At 35.4% G+C, this 27,895-nt stretch overlaps 1 protein-coding gene across 2 annotated transcripts; it reads left to right on the top strand.

Moving 5' to 3' along the window:
- LOC109542141 lies at positions 1-27,482 on the top strand. 2 transcript variants are annotated; one of them, XM_048663284.1, is made up of 19 exons: positions 1-566; positions 802-976; positions 8,799-8,967; positions 9,049-9,109; positions 9,167-9,381; positions 9,510-16,933; positions 17,692-17,975; positions 19,742-20,873; positions 20,936-21,164; positions 21,366-21,636; positions 22,100-22,268; positions 22,470-22,812; positions 23,538-23,817; positions 23,929-24,259; positions 24,456-24,650; positions 24,760-24,965; positions 25,181-25,335; positions 25,452-25,697; positions 25,805-27,482. In XM_048663284.1, the coding sequence occupies exons 3-19, from the start codon at positions 8,810-8,812 to the stop codon at positions 27,168-27,170; spliced, it is 13,065 nt and encodes a 4,354-aa protein (XP_048519241.1). In that variant the 5' UTR covers positions 1-566; positions 802-976; positions 8,799-8,809; the 3' UTR covers positions 27,171-27,482. The 2 variants fall into 2 exon arrangements, with proteins under 2 accessions (XP_048519241.1, XP_019766776.2); XM_019911217.2 differs by lacking the exon at positions 802-976.
- The last annotated feature ends 413 nt before the right edge of the window (positions 27,483-27,895 follow it).

The raw sequence follows: 27,895 nt of genomic DNA, 5'->3' as shown, positions 1-27,895 counted from the left end.
ACGAAACTCGGCGGAAACATTTTGTTGCCTGATAATGACAGGCAGAACAACCAACTCGACCTTTAAAATACGTCATAAACGAATCAAATATGGCGACGAACACGAAGTGGAAAGGAACTTAATCGCTTCCACATAGTTAACGACTACCTGCACTTTTCTATTTTCTACCTGGTTTGCTGGTGAAGTCGAACTTCGAGCGTATGTTATGCGTTCAATACGCCGCTTGAAAACCTACTGAATTGAAAGTGGCGATGAGTTGGACCTTCAAGTTCTGTCTCTATCTCTAAAATCCGTCGACTGCAGTTCCAATGCGCCAAAAAGATCGTCCTGCAGCGGATCTCATCGGAACAAATCGTTGACGTTTGATGCGCGCTTGTTCACCGCACAGCCCGTCCAGCACAGTAATCCGAAGTGAGCGAAAGGTATACTTTGTCAAGGAATCTACGAAGTCAAGCATTAAGGAAAAGTATTAGAGCCATTATGCTTGCTTTAGACAATTTATAGCTAGCGGATATTATTCAAGTTGGCAGCGGTCTGATTAGTGAATAATTTTGAGCTCATACGAGGTAAGTCGTTGTTTTAACACGTGTTAGTAAGTACGCCTCGGCGTCGTTTGGGAAGCAGTTGGTATGGCCGCTCGTCATCAAGGCGTAGAACTACCAGAATGGCGGCACATACAAACCACATCTCTTCAAGTGTTTTAGCGTTATACATGATTCCACGCTATATGATATGATATGATTTATACGTTACGTTAGTTATTACGGGACATTATAGACTAATCAATTTTTTAAACCAAAGTGAAATGTGTTACCAAGTGGCGGTGTATAAAGTGCATTGTTAGACACGCAATTTTTGATGCGGATTGGACTATTACACCCTCCATACATAGATACGAGAAGATACACATCAAATAGCAAGTACTTCAAACTGCTAACCGCCACGTAAATTACAAATCACCAAACTTCTGAAGAAGGTAGGTTTAGATCTAAATAAGTCCGGATCCCTCGCACATGACCGATCGATATGAATTATATGTTTTCACACACCTATTGACAAACGTTCTAACTCATTTGATTTGGAATTGATCCGATTTTGCGTCAGCCATATTGTTTAACATCGAGCAATGACAGATGGATATTTGCTTAAACATTTTTTTCCTGGCAATGTGCTTTCGTTATTTTACCATATTATCCTGTTATCACTAGATAAAATCTGTGATGTGGTTGCATACCTAATGCCAAAATAACTTTAATTTCCGGTTTTTGGCTGAAAACAAATAGTATTCTAACAATTTAAGCAACTGAACTGTATACGTATTACTAACATACACATGCAGTTTTGTGGTTATGAAACCATTCTTAAAGGAGAGTATGAACTCGACGTTGGGGTCGCTCTAGTCGATGTCATTGGCGGTGCCGTAGAAACGTAATTCGCAAATTCAACTACCGATGGGGGCGCTGCGAAACGTCAAAATGCTCGTTGCCGAGTGCCAGTTGAGACTTGTCAAACTTGTCTATCTATTGGAGTTGGAAAACAAGGGAAAAGTGACAGTTGCAGTTGCAACGAAAATGAATGACAAAAATATGAAAAGCTTGCAAAAGTTGATTAGAACAGAACAAAACAAATCACCAATGCTAACAAAACGTGTTAGTTAGTTATTATTTTAACCACCAAAGAGCATTTGCACTTTTGAACTCGCGAATACCTAACAGTACTTGCATACTTTTAAATTTATCTATTTGTTTTAAGGCTGCCATCTATTCAAAATAAGTGTCAAATTTTACTTGTTAAAGTATAGTTATAATTTAGCCGCTAGTGAGCGTTTGAACTTTTTGACTAGCGAATACTCTGATGTACAAACTTGACTGTGACTGACAACTTGACTGTGACTGACTACAAACTTGACTTGACAGCTGTGAAGTTGAAATTATACAGGGTGATTCAAAATTGGCGTAATTCTTCTAGGGGTGTTTAGCGAGTGCAGAAAAACTGGTAAAAAAATAATTCATAATGAAAACTGATGCCCACTTGCACCAAATATTTAAGGAAGACTTAAGGTTATGCTTAGCGTTAAGTTCGAGCCTAACTGCCAAAATAGCTTGCACCAACCGATGGCACGATCTTAAGTTCGTCTTCGAAAATCTTAAATTTAAGGACTCGTTCTCGAGTACTTAAGCATGACTTAGCCTTCTTCCAACCTCACTTTAGTTGCTACTTAGTCAAATATACAGCATACGTATATAAATGCGTAATCATAATGTCCTATTTTCAAAAAATAAGTACCTACGTACATCATGAATTTTGAATTTCAACGTTTTATCCACACCCTTTCTGACTAATTGGGAAAATGAGAGGTGGCGGAGTTTCATTTGGCTGTACCCAATCACCATCAAAAGGAGCAAGTGATTGATCCAATCCATACAAGGTCTTATTATTTTCAATAGATAATAATATTTTATCTGCATTGCCCCTTGCAACTGAAGGAACAACTCCTCCGCCACCAGTTTGATAAAGTTTTTTTTTTTTTATTGGAAATGTGCTTCCGGATGCCTTCTTTTTGGTTATTGTAGAATGTTCTGATTATTGCTGTCGTACGGGGAATTGTTGTTTAAAATTAATTATTAATTGTTTTAACAAATAGCATTAAATTGGCCCGTTATTTTCTACCATGTTGACTGCTTTTCTTGGGAAGACACAGCATCTGTTTTTTTATTTTTGATGATCTTTATGAAACGCAACGAGCTCTGGAAGAGTATCTCTTTCAGAAGCGTTAAAATAAGGAGATCGTTTCTGTTTTGCAGGCATTAGTGAAACAAAATTTTAAAAGTCTCAAATTTCGGTTAGAAACAACACATACATACAGACCAGAACGAAAAATACAGAGTTGTCGGTTATTGCCTCAAGCTTAGCTAAGAACAGGTTAAAAACGGATGGTGCAACTCATTGAAGCTCAAGTCGACTTAAATGTTAAGATATACTTATGTAAGGACGTGCTCAGAAGAAGTTTGGTGCAAGTGGGCATGAGATACTTGCCAAAAACTTGATCAGAAATTCGGCAACAATGTTTTTCAAGATAATCTGCCTCATTGCGTAATTTGCGACACACTAAGGTATTTATAAACGATGCTCAAGCCTGAGTGGAGTATCAAGTACGAGACTTGGCTTCGATTGCGTTTTATAAACCATTGTCATGCTCAAGCCAATGCTAACAGCTTTGCTTGCTCAACTATCGGTCGACGGTGGCTTGAGTATTGCTTCTGCCCAGCCATTGGTCGAGCTTTTTCGTTGAACCGTTAAACGGTTTTTAAGGTTATATTACTGTTTATGTTTTTACATTTTAATGTTTTGATTTTACTGTCGTGTACAATATAAGAATGGACGAGGTTTTTGAATATTTTGACGTAATAGAGGAGGAAAATAACGAAGACCAACGTGTTAGTAAAGATATACGAGATGGCAAAAATCCTTTTGAGTTTTTCTCGGATGTGCAATTACAGAAAAGGTTTCGGTTTTCAAAGGCCACTACTACTATATTGAGGTGATTTTACCTTTTTTATACGAACTATTATTGACAGCGGATAATCGTGGACTACCAATATCACCCATTACTCAATTTCTGGTATGTCTAAGATTCTATACAAGTAGTTTTCTATTCTATAGATTCTATGCAACAAGTAGCAAAGTTTCTATGATTTTATGTCTACTTTCTTATATAAAGTACAATATTAGTTATAGACACAGTAGCCTGTGTCCGGTGATCTTCGTTATATAAACCAGTCTTTCAGCGATTTAAAATACATATTTACATAATAACATTGACAGCCAATATAATTTAACCAAATAAATACGAAAGTCCCTATAAATCTATTTACTCGACCGATACGAAATACTGTTTATAAATCAATATCCCGGTTGGACACGATCTCGTACTTGGCGAAGCATGAGCTGAGTATTTTGTATTGTATTGCTGAGTATCGTTTATAAATACGGACCTAAGTCACAATTTGATAAATGCGTGTTATTCTCGACAAAAGCTATCAACCTATAACAACCTGAATTGATAATAAACATCATTGCTGCTTTAAATTTTCATAAAAAATTGTAGAAGAGTACCTTTTTGTATATTAAATTTTTCATAATTTGAAGTATAGATCGTAATTTTTCTTTTTTCGAATAAGCTACCAATCAGATGGGACCATTTCAAACTAATATTTAATAACAAAGTTGAAACTCAGTTTTTCATACTAACATATCACACCATAACCCCTTAAAAGGAATGACGCTAATTTTGAATCATCCTGTATGCACAATGTTATTTTTATTCACTGCTTGTAATCTAAATTGTTCCTGATGTCAATGTCGAGAATTAACGGGTTTGTTAAGTATATAAGGAATGACGGTATGCTTTCTTGTACAATTTTAATTTACACATCTGATCAGAATTGGCATTGCCACCTGTTGGGTGTTCGAACAAGATTTTTTTGATTTTTTTGAAATTTTTCAAGACAATTTCTAGAACAAGAACTGGAATTGAGAAAAAATAAAATGTTTTAAACATCGCTCAGATTTGCTATAGTTTATATACCGATCAGTAATTTTTAATAATAGAAGCTGATTCAAAATTGGCGACATCAAATAACTGATTCCGTCGCAATCGGCATGGCCGTCAATGTCTAGTTGATGAGGGACTGGCGGTTAAACGTAGGTTCCCATTAATGCGCATGCGTGAACTGCAGGTCATTAGCTGTTGATCAGCTTGTTGAATAACAGTGGAGTGGGTTATCTATCTATGCATAGCCATTTGACGTTTCAACATTGGAATATGCTGTTTCTTCTGCAATTGTTCCTACACTGTTAAAAACGGGTTGGAAATTCATTCACTTTTCATAACATTTTGTAATTGAAAATTAAATTTTTGGTAGTTCATGTAAATTTTGATTGAATTTTCAATATTTAGGTTGTGAAAATCCAAAATTCAATGACGTATAACATGGAACTAAAAAGACTTAGAACATTGTCAGAAGTGAAAAACTTATGCTGAGCATTTTTCATTATAATGTTATGCATTTGTTTCATTATAATGATGCGGATTACTATATTAATATACAGAGTAAAATATGATAAGATTAGGTAAATAGAATAATATTTGCGTGAGGAAGTAAATTTTTTTGATATTGTGTAAATGTAAATTTATGAAATACAAATTAACGGCCATCGCCTGACGATTTATCTGATAGAAAAGAGGGAACTATACAATGGGTTACCGGCTGAAGCGACAAAAGCGTAAAAGTACCACCCGACAAGCATCATGGCGGATCTAGTACACGCTGCCGTCGGTTTGGATTAGGGCTCAAAATTTTTAAAATTCTGAAATTCGAATACTCGTTTAGTAGTTTATTCGAACTGTAAAATTATTCGAGTGCTCGAATATCTAACGAATATTCGAGTATTTGAATACTCGCGTATTCGAAAATTCGAGTATTTGAGTATTCGTTTTCCGTTCACCGTTTTCCAAGAGTTTTCCGAAAAATCGTTATCTCATATCATTTTTGGCAACTAGCCGCAATGGATAAAAAAGGGCCTTTGTCGGCACATTAATTGTAACACCGCGCAGAAGTTGATGACGCAAATCACCAGAACACAGAGACGTAATTTCATATTCATTTGCAGGAGGGTAAATGATTATTATCGTTTGCTTGTAAATATATGGGTATTTGTTTAAATGCTTGTAGAATATGAATAATTTACTTTATAAAAGTATACAAAGTGCATGTAAAGGTATTTACACTTTGTGAGTTCCATAATGGTGTATTCGAGTGTTCGAGTATTCGAGTATTCGATTATTCGAGTATTCGCGTATTCCAATATTCGAGTATTCGAATATTCGAGTTATGACTAGACACTTATAATTTGAATATTCGAATACTCGAATTATTCGAGTTTGATTCCGAGGCCTAGTTTGTATACTGTTTGTACCTGCCCTGCACAGGAGTGATGGCTTTACATATATGAAGATATAGTGCCGTGCAAAGGGCCCGCACAATTTACATTTTGTGAATCCTGCAGCTTGGAGGACAAATTAGTAGTGGAAGACAAACAGTATTTGTTACATTCATCTTAACCTGAAGTATTGGCTTGTGTGTTGATGCCGCTCTGCGTGTCCATGTGCCACGACATCTCGCCTCTTACGACGCGGCACCATGAACACTTAACATTTAATCTTCTTCAAGATGTCAGACTTCGGAATCTAGTTCGTGAAGGCCACATACAGTTACCATATGGTTAACCAAGACATCAAATTTTTTAGCCGTATCCGAGCTTTGTGAGATAATTTGATTTTTTTTATACAGGGTCATTTAAAATCGGCGTCATTCTTTTTAAGGGGCTATAGAGGCTCACTTAAAGAGTACGAGAAAAATATTAAAAAAATATATTTAAGTTGAAGATTGAGTTTCAACTTTGTTATTAAGTATTATTTTTTAGTGGTCCGATCTTTGATTGGTATCCCATTGAATAATGGTTTATTTGAAAAGTTTATTTGACAAATATACCGTCAACGGAAAAGTCATGGACAAGTACATGATAAATGCAACAAGCAAACGTCATGTATTATTTAAAAAAATCCAATACATCTACGATCGATTCGGCCGCCTTGTAATTTTCATCAACCTAATAATTTTAAAGGTGAACATAAATAATCAATATCGCGTGAAATTCGGTATTATTATAGAGTTTGGTATTTTACGACTGCTTGAGGTTCGCCAATGCCCAAAACATTAGAAAAAAGATTCGACACAAATTTCATGCATAATTGTTTTTATGTTGGGAGTCAAATTTCGTCACTGATGACGTGCGACCAAAGTTATAGCGTACGGACTATAGATGATATAATTTTAGTAAAAGTGTATGTATGATTTTTAATTCATTTATGACAAATTGAACCTTGAGATTAATTTTTATATTTTACTCTAAGTTAGTTTTTATGGTTATGTACATTCCAATTGTATGTCTTAACTTGTTAGAGATAAGATTTCAACATGATGGTAGTATTAATTTAGTAGTAATAAGTAGTATTAATTAATTAATTAATTTACCACTATTTACAATCTGTATAACAATAAGTAAATTTGATAATAATGAATATGAAATGGCACAAGAAAGACATGAACTGGATTTAACATAAAAAATATCTTGTGTAACCCTCGTTGAAGGCTGTTAAATGGAAAGCGTTGATATTATATCATAGTAGAAATGGGTGGGCATCTGGATCAAGTGAAACTTTGATATTTGATGGTAGTATGATTTATAAACATCTTATACGGATGACATGATTTTTATATAAAAAAATGCAACCAAAAGTAATTTGAATTTTCAATCACAAGTATTTGAATTTTCAATAACAAGCATCCACATTTTCAATTACGTGTGTGCAAAAAACTTAAGTTATATTTTACTGAAAATTCAACTAGATTTTTGTAACATTGTAGTTGTTGAGGTCAAAGGCAACATCAAATCGAAATGGCGAGTAGTAATAAATAGTAGTACATATTCGAGTAGTACTTTCATATTATCAATAAATGTTGTACAGGCGGCTTGTGCCTATATTTATTTTGATCAAAAAGACAGATTTCATAGTACATTTAATACAACCATATACTGTGGTACACGTTTCTGTGTTAAATGATGTCTTGAATCTTCATTACGTACTTACTTATCTACATTAAGTACTCACGATATTATTTGCATTCAAACAATGATATATCGTATGCATATTCAATAACCATTTTGACGTCCCACCTGTGAACCTGACTTCAATTGCGCTTATAATTTCTGTGATGTTTAAAAACTTAATTGCGGAATAAACAAAGCCGATCCATTTTTTTTGGTCTGCAATAATGTATAAAATAATTTTGAACACGCTGTAGTCGTTAGTCACGAATTAAGGCCAATCCTAACCTAAATCAGCACATCACCAAACGTAAAAATTAAGACATGATAGCTTACAGTCCGTCCATGAACACTAAAGGGATCGTATTCCTACGTTTAGCCGCCGCTTATAAAGATGGGTTTATAATCTCAAAGTTGGATTTGGTCCGTTATATTAGATTGTTCAGTTTGATTAATATTGATGGTTTTGTTTTAAAGAGTGATCAAACTGAAATATTTTTGAGGTGACATGGATAGATGGATATGCAATGTTTTCGTAATCCTCTATTTATTGCTTTTTATTGCAGCCCGGTAGTCAAACACTTAAACAGACACTGGTATTATTTGTTAGATAATAATAGATAATTGTTAGTAGTAGTGTACAGAGAGCGCAGTTACTTACTCTTAGCAGACGCCACTGAGAAACGCTGCAGAGAGGCCCGTGTGAAAAGGTTCTAATCCTCTCTGCTTTACCCTACATATTTCACAATTCCTAATTGTCCAAAAACCTTTGTCGTAGTCTGTACCGCGCATCTTGTAACTTTTAAACCTCCGATTCAAGCCAACAAACTACAGGATATAAGCAATCAAGCTGAAATGTTTGACAAAGACAAATAGCGGGTATTAGTAGATAAAAAGTTAGAATGCTGATTTAAAATGGTTCTGATTTGTACTTTATTATTTACAGCTACCATTTGATTGAATCGAGCTCGTCAATACGTTTATTTTTTACATTTTACGATTTTAAATAGCCTTATTGTTTTATTTTATTGTAAATATAATATTAAGTAATTGCCAGCTAAATATATCATAATTGACTGGATATTTGAAAAATATCAGTTTACACAACAAAACTTAATCTTTTACAGTTGAAGTAGAAATGGAGGATTCAGATTACGAAACAAAATTGGATTCTCTCCGACGGTACATTCCATTTCTGAAAAATATGATGATAGAGTTGGAAGCAAAAGGAAATCGGCAAGCTCAATTGACAAAAATAAAATCTTTACATGACATGATAACTGATACGAGAAAAAAGTAAGATTACTGTAATTTGGATGAGATTCTTTTAATGCAATTTTTATGGATTACGTAGTTTAAACATAATTTTTTTTACAGACTAAAACTTGAAACTCTTATTAGATGTGAACAAGTATTAACGAATATTTATCATAAAGTGGTAAGTTTGTTGTGTTTTTCTATTAGGTAATGCCTTTAAAATTTCGTTTACTTATAGAATCCTCAAATAAAATCATCAAGACCTATCGATAGTACGAAAGAGTGTGCTAGTACTTCTAAAGGTCCATCAAGATGTGATAGCTCAACATTTAACAGAGTTTCGTTTACTAGTAGTCCTTCCTCTACTCCACGAAGCCCAAGTCCAGTTAGAAATATTGTACTAAATAAGCCTGTTACTATTCCTACAGAAAAAGTTGAGACGTCAGCAGTTAGGTAATTGTTTATATATTATTATGTATTTGTACCCACATACTGAATTGCAAACAATCGAAAACAAACAAAAAAACAGGCTTATACGTTTCATAAGTAGAACCGCTGTTGAAATAAGTAATTTGTTTTAGGTCTAGCTTGCACGCTCGATCAAATGAAAGTAGACCGAAAGTCGACGTTTACAGCAACGTTGTAATACAGAAACCTTCTGATGTTTTACAAAAACTTCCGGATATGTCAAAACCCCCAATAAGTTTAGACGATCTCAAAACTTTAGAAGACGACGTTCATCATAAAATCTCGTCCGCGGCGTTTGCTAATAAAACAGTTTTCGAATTGCAAGAGTATAGAAAGCAACTTCAATTGCAACTTAAAGTCGACGAGTTGAATGAGGCTCTAGGTCTAGATATTGCTGTTGAAAATGATTTTATAAATCCAACTGCTCGTAATGCGCATACTCCATCAAACAGGCTGGCGTACAGTGATGACAAGACACGCCGATCTCGCAAGTCGAAAGAATCAAAAAGTTCTTCCCATTCGCCAAAAGAAACAAAGCCATCACTGTGCGCTGAAAAGGCAGCCGCATGCACAAAGCTGGACACTTCTTCCAATCGACCTTCAATTAATGTTGTTTTAAGTAGCTTGGAAAGCGAGAAAAATACAGCAAAAGAAACGGATACCTTTGGAAATTTGTTATCCAGTATCGATGATAAGATCATAAAAGACACGAAGAAAACTAAAAAAGCTGAGAGAAGATCATCCGTTACCCATTCGAAAGAGGCGACTTCGGCGTCTGTAGTTTCAGATAAGGGAATAGAGAAAACAGTTGCCGGGGAGAATAAAGTAGACTCTAAAGGCAAAAACGATAAAGAATTAGAGATCACTCGACCTTCACAAAAGAACGATGGCATCAAGGTTATATCAAAAACAGCTACAGACGATAAATTTTCGCGCGACAAGACTTTACCACTGAGTCTGAACGAACTGAAATGCGCCAAAGGGGAAAGTGAAAATTGCGAAACTCAGGGAAAGGTGTTCGAGAAAAATCTTATTGTCGATAAAGAAAAGGGTGCTTCTAATTCGGACTTTAAGCATCACTCTAGTATGGCTAATAAAATTTCGAATCATGGATTAGTAACAAATACAAATTTTGAAAAGATGACAAGACCCACGTTTAAACGTTTGGCTGACAAATATAATCCGAAGCCGAAACCAAAACCAGTTGAAACCGATCTTCTAGATATCGACAAAGTGGTTTCTGAGGATATTGAGAAGTCGATGAAGACCTCTTCTGTTAAATCAATTATTCCTGCGTTTGAGCAGGCGAGAGCTCCAACTACTGATAATTCAACATTTTTAATTCAGACACCTCATGGGGGACCTTCGAGCTGTGTTGATCCAAAAGATAATAAACCTGTACAGCTCCCTAGGATTCTGCAGAATATTTTCACTCCTTTACATAAAGATAACTGTCAATTACCTCAACTATCATTTCAGTCGCCTCCGCGTGCTTCAGTACATCAACATAATAATTCTGGTGTTATGAAACCAAATACTTTGCTATCGCCTCAGCAGTCAATTTTGTCTCCTACACATAGACCAATTTTATTTCAACCCCCAGGAAGTGAGCATAGTCTTGGACAAATTGTTTCCAATATGGTCGATCAGAGTCCGAGTGCCCCAATAAGAAGACCGTCAGTGTCATACTCAGATTGCCCATCGTCGCTTTTGTCAACACTTGGATCTGGAGTTTTACCACAACCTTCTTTTCCATCTACAGTTCTGCCTGGAGTATTTACTGAACACGGAGTAAATATCAGCCTGAGCACGCCTCGTGTCGATTTTGATGCACCATGTACCCCTAGAGCTAATTTTGATCTACCACTCTCTGAAGGTACATGTCTAAACACAGACCAATATAGTATTGATCAGCGATTCGATTCCTCACATTTGAATCCCACCTATCCAAACATGGATCAATATAGTTTGAATCAACGATTTGATTCTTCACATATGGAACATCCGCAATATATGAACCCAAGTCAGTATCCTCTTAATCAACGTTTTATTCCTCCTATGACCGACCATAACATGCAGGGTTATGATACCACTAGCAATTTTGCTCGACAAAGTTCTTTTAATAAGCAGGGAGGATTTTACGGTAGTAGCCAAGTTGCTCCGGTTAAATTTGAACCAATGAATTATACGTCGGAACAAAATTATCAGCAGGAGAGATTCCGATGGTTTAGGGACAAGCGGCTTAACGATCCTAGAAGTTATAGAGAATATAAAGCAATAAAGGAGCGACAAGAGAGGGAAGCTAAAGCTGTAGAAGATAGACAAAAAGATATTACATTGCAGAAGCAGAATGCTACCAGGGATCCACGATTACTCACTAGAGGGTTGAATACGGAGTCGAATTGTACAGATAAATCGGAAATCTTAGTCAAAGACCCACGTTTATCTGCAGGAAAGGAAAAAAGCGCAGATCGTACATTGCATAATAAGGACGATTCTTCGGAGTCTAACGACTTCACAAATTTAGACGAAAAACGTAACAAAAATCGCAACAGAATATCTAAAGACCTCGACGGCAAAGTAATAACTAAAGAATTACCAGTTAAAAGTAATTGCTGTTCAAAAGAACAAACAAAACTGAAAACCAATAAATTTGATGAAATGTATTCGAACAGAAGTGCTTCCAAGACACGTGCTAAATCTTCTGACAGGAAAACTTTAAATCAGGGTAAGGAAGAATCTTTTTCTTCACCCTTAGAAAGTTTATATAGTTGTGGCGAGAATAGAAATACTAACGAAGTTTTTGGGTTCAAAACGTTTAGAATACCTAGGAAATCGAAGCGTGATCCTGAACTGGAGACAACTTTCATCGATAGAGACAAAAGGAGTTGTAGTAGGAGTCGTAGAAGACGAGTAATAGAATTAAGTGAATCAGATGAAAGCGATGAGAATATGAGCACTGCTACCGAGCCAATTCAAGGTACAGATCCAATTCAAAATAAAAATCTTGAAGAATTGCATTCTAATGAAGATATAGGTAGTAAAGTAAATTCAGATGTGAAAAATGCTGCGTTCATTCCTACTGAAAATGAAAATGAAAATGCATTGAACAAGTTGAAAATAAACCTGACCAGAATTAAAGTAGTTATTAATTCTGATAAAGAAAATGTGAAAGATATTTGGCAAAGTTCTTCTACAGCAAGCGCAGCTTCAGCAGTCGATGATTTTGTTAGTGAATACGATATAGAATTTCGAAGTTCTTTATTAGAACAAAAAACAGATGCATCTCAAAAAGCCGATGGTCAAATAACCCAGTCAAGTTTACCCATGGAAGATAAAGAAATAAGTATATCGGCGGTTGAAGGTGCCGCTGCTTCTGACAGTATAAACAAATCAGCGGAAAATGTCGAGATCTCTAATGACCGCAGTTCGGATAACAGCGCGACGTCGCAGAGGACAACACATCAAAATGTGCCACCCTCAGAACAAAATATATTGGCTCATTTCTTCGAAAATCTTTTGAAAAGTCACAATAAAAAAGATAAAAAAACAGCACTTTTTTCACTTATAGAAACATTTTCGGACAGTTTTGAGGATCGAGAAATTCAGAAAATTCGGAAAATCATTAATGCTGATGGCAATGGAGATGATGATAAAAAAGAAACAGGCGTTACAATTAATAAAGAATATCCACAGGAGATTGTTGGTTCCTCTACAGACGCTTTGCCTGAAGAACACAAATTAATTGAAAATATTCCAGTAAGTGAAGTTACTAACACGAACGAAAATAAAATACCCTTTCAATCACAAGAAGAAGACGGTGGCGATTGTGATCAAGTAGCAAACGTAAATTTGGATGCTGCTTTTCTAGAGCCAATTCAAATGTCTGTTGGTGAGCGGATTAAGAGCCGTAAACGTGTGGTCACAAAACCAAAGAAAAAATTTAAGTCGGAATTAGACTTTTTACATGAAGATATTCAAGATATGTTTATCAGAGACGGAGTGCTCACTGCTACCGGAAAGCGGATGTGTCGCATGTTGAAAGACGACCCAAATGCCCTTGATACTACTAAAGTACAAAAAAGTCCAGAAATCGAGCCGGTTGCTAAACCCCGAAGGAAACCTATGCCGAAATCTAAATTAAAAGAGCTAGAATTACAAGAAAAATCAATGAAAGATATGCGAGTTGTAATTAACAAGATACCTGATGACATTTTAAGTTCGAACAGATCTTCTGCACAGCTGAAACGACATACTAGAAAGTATGTTGAATCGGAAGATGAGCTGAGTGACCAGAAATCAGAAAGTAGTCAGGAGAAAGACTCATTTCTCGAAAGCGTTGAAGCTCTCTCGGAAAAGTCCGATGTTGAAGTAGAATCAGGTAATGATTCTGAAGGCGAGATAACAACTCGATTTTCACCAAAAACAAAAACGAAACGACGTAAGACACCTAAGTGGGCTGCTGGCGTAATCTCTAAAAATAAAAAGAAGAAAACTCAACAAAAACTTAGCAGTCCAAATAGAACACAGTCTCCTATTTCTTCCTATGCAAGCGATGTGCCTACTGACGACGAGGAACTGGAAAATGATAGACCTGAGCATGATAAAAATTATTTTGCCGATTTTAAAACCAAGCAGAAGTTATATTGTAAATTATGCAATTACAAGGGGTTAATGATGACCATTCATTACCTAAAAGAACATCCAGAGTCTGAAGTGCTTTCTTCTAGATTTCCTCCTGATATTGCTGAACAAGCCATTAAAGATTTTGCCGAAAATGGAAACATGTTAGAGGAAATAACGAATGTCAAATTGAAAACAAAATATGAATATTCATGTAGATTATGTGGATATGCAAGTTCAATTGCACCAATTACTTTTTACGAACACGTGACCGTACACACGGGAGAGTATCGTCACAAATGTGTTACCTGTAATTATGTAACTGCTAGTAGCAGAGCAATCAAGAGCCACTTTCTTGGTAACCATAAGGGAGAAGAAACTACATGCATAAAAATAAATTATTCATTGGCCATTATTTTTGTTTACATGTGCGGAGAATGTAACTATTTTCAAATTGAAGAAAAATGCATTCAGAGCCATATTAATAAATATCACTTGGAAAGTAAGCCAACAATTTATAAAATCAATATGTCCACGGTGATAGATGAACGACTATTGAGAAGGAATTCCAAATGTATTGGGGAACATGATAATTCACAACTGATGGTTTTGCAAGGAGAACAAGATAATTCAATTAAAGTGCCAAAGCCAACTGATCCACCCATACTTAAAAAGCCAGTCTCTAAGCTTAGAAAACGACCCGGCCCTAAATCAAAAACATTTGGATATGTTGAAAATGAACAATGCAATATTCTCAGTGACAATGAAAATACACCGCTCGCACAATTGCGTTCAAACCCTCAAGCATCAGAACTTGCAAAAAGTGGAGAAGATCGGTCCAATAGAGATAATTTGGTAGGGGCAGATAATGTCAGCAATAAATCAAAGTCACTGACAACTGCTCCACCAAGTGACAATTCTCTAAAAACTTCTAGGAAAAGAAAACGCAGTCTAGAGAAATTGATTGCTGAAGATAGTGGAGATAATTTGGATAGTATTATTACTCTTTCTAGTAGGAGCTGTAGAGCGGCCAAGCAGAAAGCAACTGAGAAGCTTAAAAGTTTAATGGAAAACAGTGACCCACCGCCAGAAAGTAGTAAGGTACCTGAAAAAAATACAGCCTTAAATGAAAGTAGAAAATCACAGGAAAACCAGTCTAAAGATATTGTAAAAGAAAAGTTAAATCTGCAAGGTAAGAAAGTAGAATCGCAACCAGTTCAACAAATAGAGCATCGATCAAAATCGGATGATTTTCAGTCCAATGAACAGGATCTTAATGTTTTTACGTGTAGAACTGACATTTTGCAAGAAGATGCAAAGAAGATTGAAGAAGATCGATTGCGTAAAATGGACGAACTTAATAAATCAATTGGATCCAGACCCTTAAAGCTTGAGTTTGTAAACAAATTATCTGAAATGCTTAACAATGAACAGAATGAGCAGTTGGCAATGGAAAATGTTTCAATCGATGTTAAAGTTGAGCCGAATGACAGTTACTCTACAAATTCGTCAATAACACTTGGTAGCACCGAATATGTTCACAATTTCCAGTCACCAACGGTCTTCAGAAGCGATCATATGCACCTAGTGACAAAAAAACCGGTATTGGAGGAACAACCAACGGTTCATCAAGCTGATATTAAGTTTAATCAAAACAAACCTAACAGCTTATTTTCGAATATGATAGAAAAGTTACAAGGTAAAGTTAACGAGGCGGCAGAGAACCAACAAGAGGTATTAACTCAAACTGAAGAATCTATTGGTAATACTTCGCCTGTGGATAATGGTACAACTTCATCCGTCGTACTTGCCATGGCTGATTTAATAAAGGTGACTAAAATGGATAATGAGTTAATTTACTCATGTATTGCTAATAATTGCTACGTATCTACGAAAGACAAATTGGTGTTCCAACTGCATTGCAAATTTGGACATAAAAATTTAAACTTGAAATCGTCTCTTTGCAGTAAATGTGGAATTCTCATTGAGCCAACTCCAGATACTACCTTATTAGAAAATCTATACGACCATTTAGTTTATGCCCATTCAGATTTTCTCAGTATGGCCGCTAGTCTGCGAATGCGAAAACTAAGCGGTGATAAGCTATCAATAAAAGATGAAGAAAAGTTACATCAACCGTCTGTTGAAAATGTTGAAAAAGATCGTGAAAGTACGGCGGATTATGCTTATGAAAATGATACTACTAACAATTCCGCTGGGAATGAAGATAGCTGTGCTGGAGAAGCAGTAGAGGTCGCCGAAGACAATCCGTTTTCATTTAAAATTGCAAGTGTTATGTCATTAGCTGAGTCTAATGATCAACCAACCAATCCGTCTGATGATACACCAGTTACTAACATTGTGCCGTTAAATAACGTGCCAACATTATCGTTACTTGGGAAACCACCCATTAAGCAAAATTCAGCTATGCCGTTAGTAGTGAAAGAGGCGAAAATGTCCACCAATGAACTGAAGAAACCTAAAAAGGCTCCGCGGGTTATGAAAAAGTTTATTGCAGCTCCATTTGACCTCTACAAATGTCCACATTTTTATTGTGGCTTTAGTACAAATGTACGAATATTAATTACTCGCCACGTGAAAGTTCATCTGACCCAAAGTATAGTTGCAATGGTTCCTTGTGTATATTGCGATATAAAAACTCCATGGGAACATGTTCCAATGCATATTGACATTCGACATGCAAACAGTCGATTTTCTTGTAGTCTATGCCTTTACAGAGGAATTTTAAAGGAATATGTTGAACTACATCAAAAAGCAGTTCATCATAACGTGCCGTGTTCAATTATTACAATACCATCGCCCCGGGCTGTAAAAAAGTTTTCTGCAGTAGCTCCAAAGAACAACCTCAGAGTCATTTGTAAACCGTTTCGCTGCGTTTGTAAAAATAAGGAAGGTAAGTCAACTGTAAAATCTTATTAATTTTTGCTCAATCTACTACAACAGCTTATGCATGGGTGTAAATCATGATCAATCAAATGCTCATTTAGCAAAGAAGTCATCTAAGGTGGGGTTATTTGCAGCAATTTTAAAATAATTTAATTTTTTTAAGGACGTTTTATAGTTTATCATGCCCTCGCGTTCAAAGTTAAGAAAATAGCAGCTGGTATGTCCGTCATAAAAAAAAGGCGAGGGCCTGACAATCTAGAAAATTACCTTATTCCTGCTTTTTGGTAGTTTCGGAACCAATTTTATCCCATAAGTAGCGAAACTTTGTTCGTGGTCTAGTATTGTATCAAGTTATCATATTGCACCAAATTTAACATACACCATTATTTGAAGAATATGCGCATTTAGGCACGCGTATAAGTTGCTTTGCCACAGAAAAAAGGAGTATTTCGTCTGATTATTTTAATAAAAAGGTTTGACCATTTTTCTTTCTCTTGGTTGACTGGATTTAAAAAAACTATTTTTAATTTTACTGGATACGGTTGGCGGGTCTATCGCTCTCAACGATAACATGATCGTCTTTAAGATGCTAGTTTATCTAGGATAGACCTAAATCGCAATTTACACCCGTGCAGTATTACTGCAGGTAACCCGAAGTTTCGACAATTTTCACTTATTTCCGATTTCTGCTCTCCATTAAGATCGGGCGCTACAGGAAGCAGAAGTACTTATCACTGCCGTTTTTCTAATTACATCTTTTTGTAGGTCTTTCAGAAGTCCATGAATTTTTATTGGAAAGAGATTTCGTTAATCACATTAAAACTCTACATGATAATTCAATTTTGGAGTGCAGCTATAACGACTGTCTGCAGAAAATTTCCAGTTCTGAAATTCTGGATCATTGGGCACATTGTCACGGTGTTTATAGTTTCCAGTGTGCTTATTGTCGTGTTAGTGGTAAAGATCGATACATCTTATACTCGCATTTTTGGATGTGTCATTCCAATCTGATGCCAGATATATTAGACAGAACAACCCACCCTGAGTCAGTAAGTATTCTACATTTTGATAATTTCGTTAAGCGCTATTACGACCCATTACTAAACATTGCTTCTTTTAAGAGTCTCGGAATAACGAAGCATGTTGTGTCCGGGACACCGGGCCCAGTATTCAACTTTAGTCGTTTCTCAAAATAACTTTATTCTCTTTCCGATGACTGGTTGGTTTAAACAAAAATCGTATAAATAAATTGGTAATACCTTCCTGACATCCCATATTTTAACATTCGCTTTTCGATCTGATTGTTTTACACTCAACACTTAATTTTTTTTTTTGGTTAGTTTGTATTTGGTTAAGGACTTGCAAAAGCTGATTAGAACTAAACAAAATAAAATAAATGTTACTAGTTAAGTGTAGTTATAACTTAGCCGCCAGTGGGCGTTTGGACTTTTGGACTCGCGAATACTACGAACAACAGTTGTTAACATAGGCCTGGGTAAGACAGTGGATTTTAAGGTGTTTCCACAGCGATATCGATACGGCTTGTAGCTTCAATAGAACGCGTCAACACTTTTTATGATGCAGGAAACTCATAATATAGACAAAATAACTGTGTTGGGAGAAAACAGAGGACTTTGTGTTACGTGATGTGTAGTGGTGGTTCGTAAGTTCACTCGTAGGTTCGCTGCACCGGTAACAGCCCATGACGCAAGGCAGTTTAATCGGTGCAGCTCGTTTAATCTCTTTTTCCCTGGTTTTACTGAAGAGGCGCTGTGACCGGTATGCATAATCAATACAAACCAATTCGCCGTGATGTTTAGATAAAGAAAGTCGCATAGTGACGAACAAAAATTCGCCCAAGTCGCATAACGTTGATGAAGACTTATCACTCATTTTGCGCATATCCCAAGTTCAACATTTGAGATGCATTTTAGCAAATTTTATCGCCTAATTTGCGATTTATCACCCAACTTTGCAGCACTGGCAGAAAAATATCAGTTGGCCGAGATTAAAATATTATCACGTCGTAATATATTATATTGTTCGTTCGCCGATATCAAGCATGCTTAATTCGGTGTTTCTTTGCGAAATCTTCGTGATTGTCTTGCAGATCTCCGACAACTCGACAAGTAAATTCTTTTAGGAAGTTGGGCTACATGTGTTTTAGTATAAGTTAATTAATATAAGTATTAAGGTTCGAGATCTCGAACTGTTGTATACTGTACATCGAGATATTTTGAATGTAGAATTGGATATAGTGCCGTTGTTTCGGAAAATAATGGAAAATGAAAACTATGTTATTTCAACGATTTCCGACACCTGTTATCCAAATATTCGAATCCTTTCCCCGAAAATTCGCTTGTGAGACAACTAGTATATTGGGACTTCGTTTATTCCATTCATTAAGAGCCATTTCACACGGGCCACTTTGCAGCGCTTCTCAGTGGCGCTGCTGAGAAGCGCGTTTTGAAGGTACATTGATTTACATGGAGCTATTCACACGGCCGCGAGCAAGGCCGGACACAGAGCGTCATCAACACCAAAGTGCCACAGAACACAGTGTTACCCAGGCCTAGTTTAGCAGATGTTGGTTGGTCGTGACCTTTCGTAATGACAATAATGATGTGTTATCTCACTTCTTCCGTTGCTCGTAAAAAGTATCGTAAAGTATCGTAAAAATGTAACAGAAACATAGTGCTTCATAAGTTGAGTCAGGCTAACGGTAGAATATTTCAACAAATTAACGTATTTCACCAAATTAACAGAATAGTCAAACGCACTTCACCAAATTAACAGAATATTTTATAAATTTTAGAACGAAGATCTGCGGTATACAGACGAAGCGTTTAATCAAATTCGTCATATTAAAATAGATGCACTAAAGAAGATAGCAGCGAACGAAAATCGATTATCAACGCCAACAAATTCAAGTGCTGCTGGCAAAGAAATTACATTTCATGATGAAATACCAGCTGGATCGAGTATGTCACAACCATCGCTTTCAGCATTACCAAATTCTTCACCGACCTCAAATCAGCCATCTCAGCGTTTGCCACCAACTTCCAAATTACAGTTGGTTTTATCCTCCAAGCTCGGAACTAAAGATAAAATTTATATTGTTCCTGCATCTGTAGTTTCAGCTACATCAACAACAACAACTGCTACCACGAACACAACAGTTTCAGCAATAAAAGCTAGCGAGCAGCCGAAAGGTCCAGTTCGGATTGGTAACATTACGATCTATCCTGCTGAATCTGCTTTATGCAATCCTCCTATTAGAAAAATTCAATCATCACAATCTAATATTTCCGCCACTTCTATGATAACTCATTCTACTGATGCAAGTGCAAATTTCAAGGTAGTGCCGATCCATAAGTCAGTTCGAGCAAGTGGATTGAGCAATGAACAGAACACACCATGTGGTGAATTAATCCCGCTATGTACTCGTAATTCCGTGAAAAAGCATGATTTATTAAAATCTGCGATTGATAGTATTCTTACAGAAGCGGACCAAAGGAGTTACGAATTAACGACTGAGCCAATGAGTATTGAAAAATCTAAGAATACACTTTCAACTCTAACAGAGCCCATCAAGCCTGACATTTTACTGCGTCCATCAAATGTTGGTGACGATTTACATAAAATAGAAAGTATTGCTTCAATTGAACACATTGAGATTGTTGAAAATTCAACTATAGAAACCACTAAAGAATTACCTATTGCAAGTACTAATTCTATAGATCCACTGTCGGAAAATCCGTTAACCGAAGAATCTCCATTATCTAAAGACGGACGTTCAGTAAACAATTTTAATAAATTCAGTCCAGGTGCTGAGCCTGCAGTGCTTTTGAAAATAGGTAATATGCACAGATCAGCATCCATGATTTCCAATTCAGATGACGAGTCGGATTACCTCAGCGCGGAAAAAAAGCAACGGGGTCTTTCAGGTAAATATACTTTAAAATTAATATGTTTGAGATTGAAACGTCATTGTTGATTTTTTTAACAGGACATGAGCTATTCCGCTGCAGCACCTGCAATTTATCGTTCGTCAATGTGAAGGCATTTAAATCTCATGTTTTCTCTAGTTTTAAATGCAAACAAATCTTGAGATGTGCACATTGCCATAAGCTTTTGAAATCTTTTCTGCGATTGACAGATCATATCCTGACTCACGGTTTAGCAAGGTTTTCTTGTTCATTATGCGATGATAAATTCACGATTGCGTCTATTGCAAGGTAAGCGAATATAATTCTAATAAGTTTATATTGTGTATCGATAATATATTTTTTTCGTTTCGGTTTCAAATTAACTGCAAAATTTACGTGCACTCCGTATACTGGAATAACATTCTAAAACCTTGAAAGATGAAAATTTTAGAAATGTTAAATTAAATAAAGTTTAAAAGCGTTTACATTAGATAGATTATTTCATTTTAGACACCATATGAGATCTCGTCACAGCCTCAATCAAACGACACTAGTTCCGCTAATTGCGGATCAGTTTGACCCGGAGGAAGATTGTTTTGTAATAAAACCGAGTCAAGCCACTCCAGGTACGTCAAGAGAAAAAGATGTTACAAATGAAACCCCGAACTACACTGGGGACAATTCGACTTACGCACCTGATCAGATTGATTGTATACCGATTAGACAAATATTTAGCTCTAACGTGAAATGTGGGGTTTGTAACTATCAAACTAAAGTTAGGGTAAGTACATTTATATTATCAAAAACTTTCTGTTTGTTTATTATTGCTATTATATGTTTAGTATTACATTAAGATGTCCCGTGTTTCACAACTTGTAAAGTACAGACTTCGTAAGGTCCGAAGGTGGACCTGTTTTTAGTAATAGAGCGTAATAATGCGTTTTTAGTAATAATAAGTAGGCGAAGACGAATAAACTTCAACCTCGCATATATTTACTTTTTATTTGACACATTTTTTCATATGATCACTAATTTTCGAAATATTTAAGCGGTTCAAGTTAAAAAAAACCACCCTGTATATAAATATGAAACTAGCGTCTGAATTTGTATGGGACATAGTGTAATGTTAGTCGATCTATAGTTTTTTCTAAATTATTGAACATGTTTAATACCCCATAAGCGACCATTAATGAGCCAATGTGAACCTTTATTTGTATCGTTTAGCTTTATATTATATGTTTCAGGTGAATATAATAAGACATCTTCAAATGCATTTGGATGAGAAAGCTGTATCCGATAGTGCACCAGTTAACCCTGTGCCTTGTTTGGAAAAGAACGAGAAGATGTTCGATAAAATGATAAATTTTGCTGCAAGTTCAATAACGACAGGAAGAATGAGTGGAACTGCAAAAGGTAAGGTCAAATTAAAATTTTTTGTGAGGGAATTAGTTGATACACAGAACACCTCTTTGATAAAGAAGTGTGTATGTAAAAAATGTATGTGTGAATGTAAAATGTAATTGTAAAATTTTGCGGAATTAATTGGATTGTGCATTTTTACTAATTCACAACATGCAAGCAAAATAGGGAGATTTCTTAGTTCTCATATTTTAGATAAAAAAGATGAGGAAAAAGAAGAAATTTACCCAGATTATGTTCCGACACATCGTCGATATGTGTGCGGCGCTGAAGGATGCGCCTACCTCTGTCCCGAGGAAAGCAATTTGAAACATCATCTAATGGCACTGCATAGTGATGATAATAATTTTATCTGTGCACACTGCAAGATTAAAATCGAACCAAACGACATTGAGCACGTTATGAAGCACTTTAAGATGCACGGTCTTCACTTATATAAATGCCATTATTGTCATTTTGTTCATCATTTGAAACACAAAATAGAGAAACATAGTCAAGATAGCCATCCAGATGTTGCAGCTAAAGTCGACACAATCAGGTAAAGTAAAACTTTCAAAGAAATTTTAGATTGATTGGGGCGCTTTTATTTCAAAGTTTAATCATTGTTTTTTTTTTAATGGCTTGTATTGAATTATTCCGTTTCCTACTATCCATAATAACCAAAAAATATTATTTTAAAGAATAGGTATCTTAGAAATATTATTTGCCTTTTCTCGACCGTTCAACAATTATTTTTTTTATGGAGCAGGTTTGTGGATCAGATAAATAATTCTTTCAATCAATCACTTTCATCAATTCACTTTTTGTTTATTGTTTTGACTGTCATCCTATAGTGGAACGACTTCGTACCATGGTTCTACTCAATGTTCTAACTAACTAACGACAAAATACTGTGCTAACCTGGTTTTATTTTGGTGCTAATTAATTCATATATTTATTATTAATAAAGTGTATGTTCGTTTCTGTATTTCAATTGAAATCTACCCATTTTTATAATTTTTAATAGATTTCTTATCTGAATTTGGAGAAACTATATTCTAATAAAATTTTTGTCTGCAAATTAAAAAACATGTAAAGATACGTTATTTAACGACGCAAAAAGAAAAACGAATTTTTGTTTTATATTAAAAGGCATTAGTAAAACGCCAAAACTAAAGTAAGAAAAAAAATTGCTAAGAACGTTTATATATATTTACTATTTCTAATAACTGAAATTCCATAGTGCCATTTAATACATGTTTAATTTAAATATGAAATTGTTAGATACATGGAATCTGAGCCTCAAGCTTTCACCTACCAAGATGAAATAGCTACGCCGCATTCATCTCCAACGAAATTGAAGCCGTGGTGCTGCTGTATGTGCAAATCAAAATATAATACTAGAGAAGACGTTCAGGCACACATTATTAGAAAGCATAATGTTGATACTCAGTATAAATGTACGCTGTGTGCTTTTAAAAGCGATGATGAAGTCGGTTGTCAAGATCATTTCAAAGACAATCATCCAAATCACACGTTTGATATCGTGCTAATGTATCAAAAAGTAAGTTAAGATTTGGATTGCTACTCGAATTCAATTTCAATTCATTTCATTTCATCAAATTCACTTTTTTCTTAAATAAAACAGTCGAACATTAATCATTAATTTTTTAAGGTTGAAGAAGAAATTAATGAAGAACAGAATCGTATTCGATTTGATACAACACCATTGTGGCAGCGAGATAAACATAGAGTGCGACACATTAGAGGCATCCTCTTTGACGATTCATCTCCTCAGCCGACAAAGTCAGCTAAAAAAATGAAGACTCAAAACTCAACAAAAACAGCCAACGCTTCGACACCAAAAGCAGTATCCAGTCCTTCCAAAGACCTATCAAATAGTGTAGTAAAAAGTAGTGCATCAGGAAGCCTGAAGAGCTGTTACCGTATTTCAGATAGCACTGCTCGTTCCAATTTGTGGGACTGTATCGACGCCGTTGCTAGAGGTATGTTAAATTTAAATTTAAAGTGATTTTATATAACTGCTGTGTAATTCTTTAGAGAACAGAATATTTCATTGATCTGGTTTCTTGTTGCTTTGAGTAAAAAAGTTATTAATTGGTGAAATAAAATAGAATAAAATAATTCGAACTCACTTTTCGAAAACTGCTTAAAATATAAAAATGTGTTTTTCTTTTTCAGGTTCCGACAGCATGGTCGACGATAATCAGCCTAGCACTAGCGGGTTATATCACAATAAAAATATTGAAAGTTTGCCTCCACAAAAAGGTCTAGATGAACCCGGCACAGAAAATATGAAAATTCCAAAAATGGAACAACCTGAAGAAGATGATTCTGACGATGTCATTGATGTAACACAAAGCCCTAAAGTAATAGGTAAATTATTTTTTTCATTTAAAAGTCCTGCTCAATACCATATCGATTTATGTATATATCTAATATCGAATGACGATATTTGAGATGTGAACTTTTAACTTTGTTACAGTTATCGATTCAGAGGATAGTGATCACGAGGATGGAAAGTCTATGCAAAGTGACGCAACAGATATCAGTGACACTCCAAATACGACAGACCAAGAGAACATCTCGGTATCAAAGAATCGGACAGTAAAACGATCGGGAGGAAATATATTACACGAGCCTGCAAAGGTGGCGAAAATAGATGATACGGTTGAATCTGACTATGCTATGGTAAGAATAAATGGTTATATGTATATATTTATATAAACAATTGTAACTGACTTATTTACGATTTTTTAAATTAAATTTTCTTAAATTTAAAATATTAAAACGTTTGACAAATTATGTACATGCTCTCTTGATTGATTGAGGTTTAATAAAATTAATAAAGGTTTTTAATTAATAATCGGGTTACGTACTGAATTAAATATGTTTCGTTTCCGTAGGCTATTTCTTGCAGTAAGGAAAATCTTGTCAGATTGTTTGGAGACTTGGGAGAGCCGCACAATAAGCAATGGATGTGTCCAAAGTGTCGTAAATTTAAATCGAAAAGAGTGGGCGACTTTATGTTCCATATTTACAAAGACTTTAATTTATACAGGTACGTAGTTCTGGAACTACCTGTTGTTCTTGTTCTACCTATATCGTAGAAAATGAACAAAAACTGATTTTATGATGCGAATCAAAGTATAGTGACAGTTTGTACTCCTTTTCCAGGTATAGATGCAATTCTTGTAAAGACATCAGTATTACATATAAATACATGCAAGAACATTTGAAAGTTCATCCGGGTTGTAAGGAAGATATTATTGAACCACTTGCCACAAATATTAAATTAAATACATGGATTCACATGGTTATTCAAAAGCAAAGTGCGCTTATCTTGAAGAATACGCCATTGTTAAAAACTAATAGTCTTTTAACTGGGCCAATGGACATTAAATGTTTATTCTGTCCTAAGAAGTAGGTATTCAAATTAGCTTTTAAAATATAATGTTTAATGTTGTAAATTTGTTGGCGCGACGCGACTTTGCCAGAATCTTAATAAGTTGCATGAATTTTATTTTCAGGTTCATGTCAATGCCTGAGTGTTGCGAACACATGCTGTACCATTGGGTAATGATGCCTTATCAGTGTCAGCACTGTCGAAATGAATTTTTTACCATCTATGATTTAAAGCATCATCACCACGTCGAACATCCAGATGCAAATATATATTTAGAACCCAAAGGAGCAACCCTGGAGAAAGCGTTACATTGCATTGAGAAAACGAAGAAAAAAGCATTGCCGCCTGCTGAGGAAATGGATTTGAGCAATAAACCTGAACTTAACGAAAATCCATCAAAAACCAAAGTCACTAGTGGTGTAAATAAACGTGCACCGAAAACTCAGAAGCCCTTAAAAAATGAGCCTAAGGCTGATGGCGAAGTGGCTGTTAATCCTGTAATTAATCTAGAGGATGAAGATGAATCAAGTGACCATTCAAAAGCTGAATCTGCTTCACACACAGACAAGGTTTATGCTTGCGAGACATGCGCATTCTTCACTGAAGATAAAGCTGAAATTATGACCCATCTAAAATCGATTCATGAAATTTGTTTTACCAAGTTTCATATTCTTAGTAAATTGAGAGCCGATAGTGAATTTGTACCGAAAATGGCATGCAATATTTGTGAAGATATTTTCAGCGAGTTAAATTTAAGACGACACTTTTTGGAAGTTCATAGAGACGAGCAGCTCCTATATGCTCCGTATAGATTTAAATGCAGCCTATGTACCGCCAGGTTTTATTCCAAAGCCAAGATGAATAGTCATTTCGTTACGGTTCATGGCATATCTCGAGTAAATTTTCAAACAGTGGGAAACAAAAAAACAGGAATCACCCGAAAAGCTAGATACAAAGAGTTCTCGTGCACGCTATGCAATTTCGTGACATGTTCGGCTACAACAGTACCCATAAGGTGGCATCTAAGAGGGCACTTGAAGCCTATATCATGTAACTATTGCAGTGCTCGATTTCAAAAGCAAGGAGAATATTCTTTGCATTGCCAGAGCGCTCACGAGGGCTGCGACGAATCATATACGGTTTTAAATGATGTTATGAACGAATTGTCCGAAGCAATGCGAACCATAATTACTAATGCTATACCAATATTGCCTGAGCCTTCGAAATCAGCAAAAAAAAAGAATTTTGCTAGAAAGTCCACTTCTGCTCTATTACAGCGTTGTTCAGATGACGAAAAATGCAATAGCACTTTGGATTTGTCTTCTATTTCAACCACTTTTCATTTGAATGATTTGGAGTATACTACCACCGCACAGGAAATGATGAAGATTGTTAACATGGATACATATGTAGATATGAGCGATTGTACAGTGGAAGTATTGAAAATTGACAGAATTATCGATGACGCGTGGCCACTTTTAAAAGATTGAAATCGTTGCAGTTCAACACCGCTCCAGTGGTTATATTAAATGAAAACAACTATAGTTCAAAGAAATTCAAAAAGTGCATTGATTGTATTGTTTTGCTAGTGTTCTTGATTAGAAGAGAAGTATGGCAACATCTTACCGTCTAACTGTGATTTATATAATAATTTAATAATATTGAACATTATGTAAATAATTTTTAAGGTACTAAGTTAAAGAAAACAGCTGTTAAGACTAAAATTAAGTATCTAGTTGGTTAAGTTTCGTTTGGTGATTTTTATTTTGATTGCGCATTTTGAACATGGAAGTATGTTTCTAGATCAGCGATTTATTTTCACATCTATTATCCTACCGAAACAAATCATTCTAATGGTCTACCCGTTTACAACAAACCACGCAATAATACTTCCTCTTTTTTTCTTATTAGAACTGAATATACATATTGATGGTTTATGCATTAAGATATATGGGAGCGACAACCCAGTAAGTTATGAGGGTAAACCAAATAAAACAAATTTTTGGCAGACCACAGGATAACTCGACCTTTCTCCTTAAATCTGTTTTAAAGGTACTTTTGACGCGATTGAGGGGATATTTGGTATAAGAGTGGTTTACATGTTACCTGTGAAGTTTGAAAATCCTTTAAATAAAAGCAGACCAAAAAAATACATACAAGTATCAAATGTATGACTAGAGAACGAGACTGACGAATGGTAACATCGGTCGTTTCA

The sequence above is a fragment of the Dendroctonus ponderosae genome, unplaced genomic scaffold (assembly GCF_020466585.1).
Source record: "Dendroctonus ponderosae isolate FM_Combo_2020 unplaced genomic scaffold, Dpon_F_20191213v2 Dpon_F_20191213_143, whole genome shotgun sequence".
NCBI lineage: Eukaryota > Metazoa > Arthropoda > Insecta > Coleoptera > Curculionidae > Dendroctonus > Dendroctonus ponderosae.
This window is presented reverse-complemented; position numbering and strand designations above follow the sequence as displayed.

Bases quoted from the DNA above. Each gene is read 5' to 3' on its own strand.
- LOC109542141 (XM_019911217.2), top strand. From the start codon at position 8,810: ATGGAGGATTCAGATTACGAAACAAAATTGGATTCTCTCCGACGGTAC. The intron at 20,874-20,935 runs GTAAATATACTT...TTTTTTTAACAG, and splicing joins AAAGCAACGGGGTCTTTCAG to GACATGAGCTATTCCGCTGC. The intron at 25,336-25,451 runs GTACGTAGTTCT...CTCCTTTTCCAG, and splicing joins AAAGACTTTAATTTATACAG to GTATAGATGCAATTCTTGTA.